This window comes from Helianthus annuus, chromosome 6, assembly GCF_002127325.2.
Source record: "Helianthus annuus cultivar XRQ/B chromosome 6, HanXRQr2.0-SUNRISE, whole genome shotgun sequence".
Classification (NCBI taxonomy): Eukaryota; Viridiplantae; Streptophyta; class Magnoliopsida; order Asterales; family Asteraceae; genus Helianthus; species Helianthus annuus.
In genome coordinates this window covers 62661210-62673076 of record NC_035438.2, presented here as the reverse complement: position 1 = coordinate 62673076, position 11867 = coordinate 62661210, and the positions used below count along the sequence as shown (strand labels likewise).

The following is an 11867-nucleotide window of genomic DNA, read 5'->3' as shown; positions in this document are numbered from 1 at the left end:
AAAAAAAAACAATTAACACCATCATATTATTTTGTCGGTGGTTCTAACTTGATAATATAACATGATTGTAACTAAATCAAACAACTTGAGGTAATATATATAAATTGATAAAACCGTTGCCATGACATTATAGCCTTGTGGTATCTTGGGGTGGGATTAGGCTTAGGGACAATCAGGTCCCGGGTTTGATTCCCACAAGAGGGTTTTTTTCAAGATTTATTGAGTGAGCTTCCTCCCGAATTGGTATATAGGCATTATTGCCTAGGGAAGATGTATGATCGGGTGGTTTTGCTGGTGGCACGATGATGCTTTAGTTAGTGGTCCGTCAGTGACATAAATTTACCATTCAATTTTTTTTTTTTGATAAAACCGTTAATATATTTGCTTGGAAAGTAGAAACGGAAAGAATCACGACATGTGAAACTCTGATAAAAAGAAAGTTATCCGTGGAATCGGTTTTGTGCAACATGCGTGGTGAACTCGGAGTATATCCTACAAACCTGCAAAGTGCAAACGACATCTGGTAAGTAGTAAGCCAATGTTGTAACGTGCTACCTATTTATGCAAAAATAATAAAGAAGGCTATACAGACTTATTGGTGCATTTGGAGGACAAAAATGATAAAGTATCTAGCAACAAAAATGATAAAGTGTACCAAAAATGATAAAGTGCATTTGAAGGCTGTACATCCTTAACATGTTTGAAGATATCAAATTGCTTTTTTTTTTTTTTGTGGGTGAGAGAGAGGACAAAGATAAAAAGTTTAGATTGGTTTTGCTCCCTTAAATGTATCTGTTAATTTGGCATCTTTCTTTCATTTAATCTCATGTACCCCTTTTCTAGTCCCTTGCTATAGGCAATTTTTTAATCCACAAATATATTTATCCAGTCTTTAAAATAAAAGTTTGATAAAAAAACTATAAAATTACATAGAAGTGTGAAAATAGAATTCATTCAGAAGAAAAAAGAAGCATATTGCTCCAACTTCCAAGATTTTGTTTTCTTGGAGTAGTTTATAGTTTATTAACTTTCTTGAATTGCTTCCAAAACATTATTATTGGCTCCATCACTATTATAATATTAATAAGTGTGTGTTACATGTGCATTGATGTGGTGTCTCTTTGCCATTGGATCTAAAAAGTCAACTAAAAAACAGCCCCATCAAAGCACTTTTAATTCATGATGAAATAATAAAACAATTACTATCTTTTTCAGATTGACCATGACCAAACATGTTTCCATAGATCAATGCCATTGCTATGCTAGCTCATCTGATTAATATTTCCTTACAGTCTGTCATCTTCAATCTCTCTCTCTCTTTACAATCTCTCTCTAGATCTTTAACTTGCAGACTCCACATTCAAGCACTCAGTTCAAAAATCTTCAAATTAACAAAATCCCTTCATGGGTTCTTCATTTCACATGATTTGTGACATGGGTTTACTTCAAGTTATATAAAAAGTTTCAATCTTTTTTTTTTTATTTCAAGAAATGGATCAGAAAATGCTTCTTTTTCAGCCACCACCACCACCGCCGCCGCCGCCGTATGAATCCACCGGAGACATATCCAACTTAAGCAACAATGTGAGTCCAAGTGTTTTGCTAATCATCATAATCCTTGCTATAATCTTCTTCGTTTCTGGATTACTTCATCTTCTTGTTAGATTTCTTGTAAAACCATCAAATAGAGACCCTGATGAATATGACAATGTGACTGCTTTACAAGGCCAGTTACAGCAACTCTTCACTCTTCATGACTCTGGAGTTGACCAATCTTTCATTGACACACTTCCTGTGTTCACCTACAAGTCAATAGTTGGTGTGAAAGACCCTTTTGATTGTGCTGTTTGTTTGTGTGAGTTTGAGGGTGATGATAGTCTTAGATTGTTGCCTAAATGTAGCCATGCTTTTCATATGGATTGTATAGATACATGGCTGTTGTCTCATTCCACTTGCCCTCTTTGTAGAAGTAATTTGGTTATTGATTATAATCCAAACACTTGTTGTTCACCAATTGTGCTTGTTCTTGAAGCTGGTGAGAGTTCTAGAGATATTGTGGCTGATCCCACTTTTCAAAGGGTGACTTCCCAATTTAGTGGTGATGTACATGACTATGAAGAATCTGAATTTGCGCATTCGAATTCGGGTCAAAATGAGGTGAAGGAAGAGGAGGGTAAGGAGAAAGTGGTTGCAGTTAAGCTTGGTAAGTTCAAGAATGTGGATATTGGTGGTGTTGGTGGTGGTGATGGTGGTGGTTGTGGTGGTGATGAGAATAGTAAGAATATTGATGGTAGGAGGTGTTTCTCAATGGGATCTTTTGAGTATGTGATGGATGATAATGCATCATTACATGTACAAGTTAGGACCCAAATCAAGAAACAAGCTTACAAGAAGTCAAATCTCCCCATCACTCCTGGCCACAGACCAGCAATGTCGGAATGTGGAGGCGATTCTAGACGGGATTTTAGCGGTATTGAAGCGTTTAGAAGTGTTAATGGTGGCAGTATTAGGAGGGAGAGCTTTTCAGTGTCCAAGATTTGGCTTAGAGGGAAGAAAGAAAAGCCTAATTCAACGGTGTCGGTGGCAGCCACCATTGAGCCACCGCCAATGGGGAGTTTCTCGTTACAGTTTTTGCTTCGACAGAATGTTACGGGAGATGAATCGAAAGAGGTGGGTTGTGATGATCACGAAACGCAGAGTGGTAACAATGTTGAACCACAAGTAGCACCAAGTCCACCATCTTTGGCAAAAAGGAGTCTGATGTGGCTTATGTGCAAGCAGAAAAACAAGGTTGTTCATTCATCTTTGTCCACAAATGTTTAGAATTTTGCCATAAAACATGTTTCTACTTTCTTAAAGATTCTTATTAGTACAAAGGAACTAAACACTTGATTAAAATTTATGAAACCTCATTACAAAGTGTATGCATTTCATGATTAGTTTCTTTTGGTTTATTCTTTGAGAAAATGAAACGGTTTAGGCGTTTGTTTATATCGACTAAACACAGAAGTACAAGCGTAACCGCGCCCCAAATGGCTAAATTGTTTTGGTTAGCGAGATTAGTGTTTGTAGCATTATGTCTAAAATGATAGTTTGGTGAAGATGGTTATGTTTTTCAAAGAGAAGTAGTTAGTTATGTTTGAAAATTAAAGTACTTTTAGGTTGTAATATTGGCGTGTGTTAAGTAGGTTTGTGCTTGAATTTTTTGACATATTTGATAATGACTCCTACTTTAGATGAGATAGGATGATTTTGACACTAGCTACTCTAATCTCCTTTGAGTTGTATTTTATTTACCTGCCTAATTATGAAGAAGTCTACTGACATCGAGTAAATTACAAAAATCGTCCTTTATCTATGTCACTTATTGCAAACTGTGTCCTTTATCTTCAATAATTTTAGAAAACGTACTCGATGTTTGTAAACCCTTGCAAGTTATGTCCTTTAGCCCTGACTCAGTTAATTTTTGTGGTTAAATCTGACCAAATAGACCCCACACGAGGGTGTATTTTTGTGCTTAAATCTGACTAAAATGGACCTCACATGAGAGTAAAATGACCAAAATACCCTCATGTGGGGTCCATTTGGTCAGATTTAACCACAAAAAATTAACTGAGTTAAGGCTAAAGGACATTTGCAAGGGTTTGCAAACATTGAGTACGTTTTCTGTAATTATTGAAGATAAAGGACACAATTTGCAATAAGTGACATACATAAAAAACGATTTCTGTAATTTACTCATTCTAATATAATGGGTAGGATGAGCATTTGGTATTGGGTATCGGTACCAAACCGGTACCCATTTTTCCTGTTTTTTTTTTCGGGACCGGTACCTTACCGTACCGGTATTCGTTTTCCGGTACTGGTCTACTGCCATGCTCATCCCAAGTTAGGAGTGGTTGCTCAAGTCTGGACCAGTGACCGCCTGACGGAGATGACCTATAATATAGACTGGATCACTGGACCGGGGTAATGGTGGGTAGGTTCCTGCTGTATAACACTGGAAATGTATTACACAAACCTAAAAACTCCATTGCATATCACAACCGGGTCCGCATATTAAGAAAAAAAGAGTCAACCCAACCGATCTAAAATATTTTTTTCCACATGTAATGAAGGATTCTAAGTAATATACCACCAAATCAATCAACAAACTCCAATTCTAAACATTGCATACCAATGCGGGACCCATTGAAGTGGAAAGTCCAGAAGTGGTTTTTAGTTTTTACAATGACCAAACTTATACCAAGGCTGCGCGATATGGGTTGCCAATCCCCTTCCATCTCAGCAAAAAATCATCAACAACGCCCCCTTTCATACTACGGGCGCCATTGATGGGGCACTATTAATGTCTAGTGATTAGCGAGCAATAATGGATGGAATTGAAGGTCCCACTTTAATTTTAAACCTTAAAACCAAAAAAAAATAATAATAATAGGAGGGGGGGGGGGGGGGGGGGGGGCTGCTTTTTTAACCCATACAATGGACTTTATTTATAAAAGACAATAGAGCCTCTTATCCTACATGACATCTATGTGTGATGATGTATCGCTACAAACCATACCTCACAGCCTAATAACAAATTATTATAATCCCAAACTTTGATCATGTTCAAAAGTGTTCTGAGTGAACTTAACCCCACCCGTGCCAAAGTTTCCCCTTAGAGCCGCTATCCAATCCGACTCACCTTCTCAGTTTGCACATGCAATGACTAATGACTAGAAATCTATGATACCAAGTTCAATAAAAAACTAAAGGGGTAAGTCAAACGTCATAATTATGTGATCCAAAATTCTTTTTTCATTTCTCTTATTATGCCTTTAAATATAGTAACTTATACGTAATATTAAGGATTAAGTTATTCTAAAAAACTCCAATTTATAAGTGTAAGAAGGATTTATAGAGTGACAAGTGTTTACCACCACCCAAAACTAAAAACCCACTACACCACCACCCAAAACCTAAACACCCACCCCACCCCACCACCACCCAAAAACCTACCCCCCTCCCCCCCCCCCCAAAAAAAAAAGCTAACCCCCCCCACCCCACAAACACCTCCTCTCGACAATATATATATATATATACACACCACTATATAGGGAGCCGCTAAAATGAAAACCACCTCCAGTTGTAAGAATCGCGAGAACCACTCTCAACCAATCAGATTATGCCAACATAAAGGGTAAGTTGGTCATTTACCCCAAATGTCAAATCTTACCTCTCTCTTCATTTAAACCATTGACTCTTTATATACCTCTCTCCTCTCTCCTCTTTCATCTCTCATTTACCAGCATCTTTCATCTTTGTACAAAAATCATCTTCACATTGAGTCTTGAGAAACCCAAATCAGAACTCAAACCAACCACCATCTCTCATCTTTGTTCAAAAAATCCTCCACTTGATGATGACCAGCGAAACCCCCTTTTTCCCACGCATTATTGATACTTTATTTTGTTTAAATCTACAAGAATCAACTTCAGCAACTTGTACCAACGGCAAAGCCGTTTTCCGGCAACCACGGGAGCCGCAAGCAGCGGCGGCAGGGGACGCACGACGGCTAGAAACGCCGAAACGGCGGCCGCCCAAATCGGACGCACGGCAGCAGGGCAAGCAGCGGCGGCAGGGGACAAGAAGCTTCAAAAAGGTTCCAACGACGAATCCGTCGGCGGCGGCGGAGGCGGCGGCGGTGTTCTGGCCCGACGATGAAGATGGTGTCGATGGTGATGCCGGTGGTGCCGATGGCTCGGGTTCGGGTCTCAGGTCAGCCGGTTCAGTCTCGTCTAAGTTTGATTTTATTTCAGGTCAGTTTTGATTCAGTTGTCTTTGTTTCGATTCGGCGCGTTAAAAAATGTGAAAAAAACGGCGCTTTAAAAAACGTGTAAAAAACGGCGCGTTAAAAAAACGCCGAATGAGAAAAACGGCGCGTTAAAAAACCTGGTGTGCAAAAACCGGCGCGTAAAAGTTTTTTTCTTGTGCAAAAATTTTGAATTTAAAAATGCTTTTCTTAAAAAAATTCTTTTAAAAAAATAAAAAGTAATATAATAAAACAAAAAAGTAATAAAAAAATAATAAAGACAAAAAGACAAAATAGAGTAATTTTACTATACTACCCTTTTGAATTAAAATATTAAAGACATAATAAGACAAAATCTATTTAATTTTAATTTTAGTTACTTTCAATCTCATCCATCCATCTTCTTGATTTAAAGGATAGAAAGTGGTTCTCACGGTTCTTACAACTGGAGGTGGTTTTCATTTTAGCGATCCCCTATATATATACTGTTTTGGAGGTGGGTGATGGGGTTTAGGGTTTTTTTTAGTGGGTTTTTTAGAAGCCTTTGTGCTCTTCTTACAATAAGGAGTCTCTGTATTTGATCCCAATTCGTAATATTAATTATATTTTATCTTACAATATTATTTGATCCTAATCCGTAATATTAATTATATTTTATCTTACAATCTATACTATATAATAAAAGAAACTACTTTAGGGACACTTGTCATTATATTAGGTCATCTCTTATAGATAATTATTATTTTAATTTAATCTTTTCTAATTAATTATAGATAATCATCCTACTAATATTATTTAGTTTAATATATTATATTATAAATAACCCTCCTATTAAATATTATTAGTTTAATATCTTATGGATAAATATTATTAGTTTAATTTATGTGAGTTTTATATATTTATAAATCTTAAGTATAAAACGACTTATTTCACTCTTCCATGTTTAGACCATGCACACTTTACTTTGTTATTTCACTTTACTCCATATTTAGACCATAGACTCTACTTTAGTTCAATTTCTTTATAGTCTATTCTGTTAACTTTATACTCGGTATTTCATATCCACCTCCCTTTTTGTAGTGTTGTTTGTCACATTTTTAGCGTTGGTTATGGATCCATGATATGAAAACAAATTATGTTATCGATTGAAACAACCGATGATGTGAACATCTATATCTAGATATAGTATATATAGTTAAAGAAACCAATATGTGACAGGTGTCATTCATTGGAGTCACCTATTTTGGGGGTTTTCCGCCTTTCTTTTATATTTATTATTTAGTATATAAATTAGATTTTTTACTATTATTAGTATTTTTATTATTTATCAAATATATTGATTACTTAAAATTTATATATAAGACTTTATCCAAATTTATATTTATTTAATACACCATTAATCCAAAATTATATTTATTTAATATACTATTAATCTAAAATTACATTTATTCAACTCGTGTAATACATAGAGTTTTTAAAGATTTAACTTTTTTATTATTTGGAATATAAATTACAATACACGAGGTTCTTAAAAATATAATATTTTTTATTATTTAATATATAAAATTACATTTATTCAACACGTGTAATAAATGGGGTTTTTAAAGATATATTGTTTTATTATTTAATATATAAAATAACATTTTTTTTTCAACCCGTGTAATACACGGGGTAATAATCTAGTATAGTTTATATAATTTCTAACCTTTATTGCTTGCTATTTAATATTTTATTTTCTAAACCATGTAATATAGAAGAAACATCGGTTGTAATCCACCAAATTAAAACATTATATATATGAGTCTCGACCGGGGGTTATCATTTATTTTCTCTTCATCGATACGAACTGGAGTCTTCTTGATGAAATGTGCAAAAGTAAACAACACCCTTAGCTCATTAAGAGGAGAAGCATGGTTCTTCTTTTAATCAGGCTCCAACGTTAGAATATGTATTGTTATTTATAGAGAGACAGAGGAAACGAGTGTGTGTTTAGAGTGAGAAATTTGATCCTTAAACCTTTGGTGAAGACATATATTTATAGCCGAAGGGTTGGAGAAGGATATGGGCCAGACGTCACTTTCGAGAAATATCCATTTTGTCTCATCTGGTACGACAGGTAGTGTGTACAGAGATAGGTACTATCGTGCACCGTGATTGGCTACACGTTGTTTTCCAAATGTACTTGTTCTCTCATCTGCTCTCAGCCGTTACTGGAGATCATGGAGCATTGAAATGGCGCATGCTGATTGGCCATATTCACTATCCTGTGTACTTTTTGTCCTCTACACGATTGATCATCATGGAGATCGTTTGGCACAGAGCCTGGCGCACGCTAATTGACTGTAGGCTGCTGGCTGCTGAGATCTGTACTAAGTGTCTCCATTGTTCTGACATAGGTGCGCACCCGCGGGAGTAGCCCATGTAGGAACTTTGAAACCAACTGAGTGTTTTTATATTTTAAGTGTGGATATGGTTCTGCGTGCAGGGGCTGAGTCGCGGTCCGCACGACAATTGTGGAACTTGACCAAAAGTTCCTTGGGGGCAGAAAGTCATGGGAGCAATTTTTTTTTCTATCACTATGTTTCAGGTTATATATGTTCGGCCCAGTGATTCAGTTCGAGTAGGGTCAAACGATAATATCTTCAAATATCTAATTAATCTTTATCCATTCAAAGGACCGTTTTTACACATAAAAAACCTAAATAATGTTTAACAAACAAAGAACTAAAATATTTATGATGACGCGAGATAAATGGTTAGTAATTGGAAGAAGAGTTACAACTCAGCCCACGACCTAAATTATTCACATTTTTGTTAACAAGTTTCATTTAGGAATAAAAACAACCCTCAGATTTCATTTTTATATAAAAACTAGTTTCAAACTTTATTAAAAGCCTACTTCAAGTTTAAAAGCAAATATCAAAGTTTATTAATAGCCTCGTTCTTCACGTTTTATTATAACTCAATACGACAATATGTATAAACTTTGTTGGTGCATATGTCTGTTGACTTCTTCTTATATCGAGTCGTGTAATAGAATAGATAGACCAATGCACGTAGTTCGAAAGAAACGGGAAACAGGTCTGAACTGACCAGTTCGTGCGACCTGGCACCAGGTCGTGCGACCTGGCACCAGGTCGTGCGACCTGGACTGTTCCAGTTCATGCGATCTGGATTCCCTATATATAGGTGAGTCTTGGTTGTCATTTGTAACTTTCTGATTCCGGTAGCGAAGCTCTTCCGAAGTGTCGCCAGCTCGTGTAACGTTGTGAAATCAATACAAACGACATTTAATCTACTTCTAAGTGTATATCAAGCTGCAATGAAGATCAAATCAATGAATTCCGCCTCTGATTTGGTCTAGAACTCTTCTGATCGACTCGTTTAGATCGATTCCCCGATCCTACAAGTGGTATCAGAGCTCAGGAGGAAGAGTTCTTACCATTTCTGCTTGTTTTCACAGATAAATCTCATTTCTACTCATTCTTCTACACTTTTTCATCAAATTTAACGAGTTTTTACGGTTAAAATGACCTGATTTTGTCAAATAACACGTAAAACACTGTTTTGAACAATTCGTGAACAAATCAGAACCTAATTCAACATAACACTTGATAAAAATTGATAAAATCATGAACTTTTGGACCGAAACTGCTTGAGAATCATTCAGATCGTGTGAAACAGCTTCAAGTCGCTTGAAACATCTCCAGGTTGCTTGAAATTATGTTCCAGTTCGTACGATCTGGTTAACAAGTCATCAGGTCGTGTGAGAGTGTACCAGATCGTTTGAGATTTATTCTTCAGATCGTACGGAGTGGTTAATAGGTCTTCAGATCGTTTGAAGTGGTCCAGGTCGTTTGAAATTTAATCAGGTCATACGTGTTGACTCCAGGTCGCACCATATTCAGATTGTGTCAACTTCCAGGTCGTTTGAACTTCAGATCGTGTGAATTTCCAATTCGTTTCAAAAAGTCAGATCGTTTGAAATTTTGTTATTGTGAACTTTCGATACGGAAACATGGACAAAGAATTTTATAATGCATTTGCTACTGCCCCGGGTACTCCTGTTACCGTTGCTCAGAATGTAACTATGGAAAATGAAACGGGAACGTTACAGAAACCTCCTAAGTTGATGAGCATTGAAGAATTTTATAATGCATTTGCTACTGCCCCGGGTACTCCTGTTACCGTTGCTCAGAATGTAACTATGGAAAATGAAACGGGAACGTTACAGAAACCTCCTAAGTTGATGAGCATTGAAGAATATTATGGTTGGCAAGAACAGTTCGAGAATTGGGTTCAAGCAAATCATCTAAGGTCTTGGGAGTGTATTGAAAGTAAGTACGTTCGACCTCGTAATAATGTGGGAGTTATAAAGAATATTGCTGAGTTTACGGATAAAGAGAGAGAAATATACAAAGCAGAAAAAATGATGATAAGTTTACTTCAACAAGCTGTGAAATAAGACATTTTCATATTACTTCAACATGATGGTAGTGCACGTTCGATTTGGGAAGCACTTCGTACAAAATTCGAAGGAAGTACGGAGATGATCAAGAATAAAAAGTCACTATTAAAGAAAGAATTTGAATTATTTTCAAGTTTGCCGGGTGAAACTACAAAGACTCTTATCGAAAGATATTGTCATTTAGTGCGTTCAATGAGTCGGTTGGATATCAATAAAGATCGAGAGGAATGGGTTGAAAAATTAGCCGATGCTTTACCTCAAAAAGAATGGGGTACATATCTTATGATTTTGAAGAATACCGGAGAATATGATAGATTGTCAATTGCTCAATTCATTGAAAAAATTGAAGGACAAGATCTTGAACAACAAAAGATCGCTAGAATGAACAATTCAAGTGGTCAACAAGATATCAAGATGTATTTCAAAGGTAATGTTCAAAATGTTGAAGCTAGTCCAAAGATCCAGACCGCTTTCAGTGCAGAAAACTCATCCGGATCACTCAATCAAAGTTCAACCAACAACAGTGGATTTTCTTCATATCCGAGTGTTAATCCAAATGTTTCAACTTCAAATTATCAGTCTCAAAGCTCAAATAATGGTAATGGTCATGTGCTACAATGCAATATCGCGTTGCATCTTCAGAACGGTCAGAATTTCTCTGAAGAAGTTGCTAAAGGTCATATGGCATTACTAGTTACTGTGTTGGAATCATATGAGAGTTTGGTTGCGGGAAGAATCGGAAATCCTATGTTAACAAAAGAGGATTACGATCAGATTGATGCTGAGGAATTGGAGCTAATGGATATTAAGTGGTGTTTAGCGAGCGTGTTGAGGAGAGATGAGAAATTTAAGCAGATTACCGGAAGAGATGACTTACGTGATGCTAATGTTTCTACTGTAGGTTTTGATAAGTCTAAAGTTACTTGTTTTCGGTGCAGGGAAAAAGGACATTTCAAGAGGGAATGTACCAACCGAGAAGCAGGTGGAGCTCAGAATCCTTTCGGGAACAATGAATATTATCGGAAAGCAATATATCATCAGGTAGCTCCACAACCGTCATCATCCCGTGCTAGTCCGATTGAAGATGGAAAGAAGAAAGCTTGTATTACTATGCCTCCAGATCAAGAAGATGAAAGATTTCCAGAGGGATTTAGCTGGGACAAATATATTCCAGCTGAAAGTAACTCAATGTTTAGAGCATTTATTGCACAGATCATTCAAGAGCCATAGTTGATGAAAGAATGGATGGATGTGTTTGCAAATGATGAGAAAAATCAAGATGAAGAGTCTGTTTCTTCAGAAGATAGTTCAGAAAAGACACCAGTCTTTGATCAATCATCAATTGATAGCAGTGTTGATGATGAAAAAATTAATCAAATAAACATTGGTATAACTCATTTATCTCCTGAAAGTTTCAAATTTTATTTTGCAGATAAATTGGAGAAGCTAAAGGAGAAACGAGCAGCAAAAGAAAAGAAAGAGATAAAATGTGAAAATGTTGCTCAGGAAGAGAAGGATGAACAGAGTAAAGAAGCTAAAGTTGCTGAGAAGATTGTAGAGGTCACGAAACCTTGTCTGAAATGTTTGGAACCATGCAAACATTGT

General features: G+C 36.3%; 1 protein-coding gene across 1 annotated transcript; it reads left to right on the top strand.

Moving 5' to 3' along the window:
• The first annotated feature begins 1219 nt into the window (after positions 1 to 1219).
• LOC110865546 (putative RING-H2 finger protein ATL49) lies at positions 1220 to 2943 on the top strand. The gene has a single exon (XM_022114827.2). It carries the CDS (start codon positions 1492 to 1494, stop codon positions 2821 to 2823), a length of 1332 nt encoding a protein of 443 aa, XP_021970519.1. The 5' UTR covers positions 1220 to 1491; the 3' UTR covers positions 2824 to 2943.
• Positions 2944 to 11867: the final 8924 nt, after the last annotated feature.

Excerpts from the sequence above, each read along its gene's own strand:
- LOC110865546 (XM_022114827.2), top strand. The coding sequence starts at position 1,492 with ATGGATCAGAAAATGCTTCTTTTTCAGCCACCACCACCACCGCCGCCG.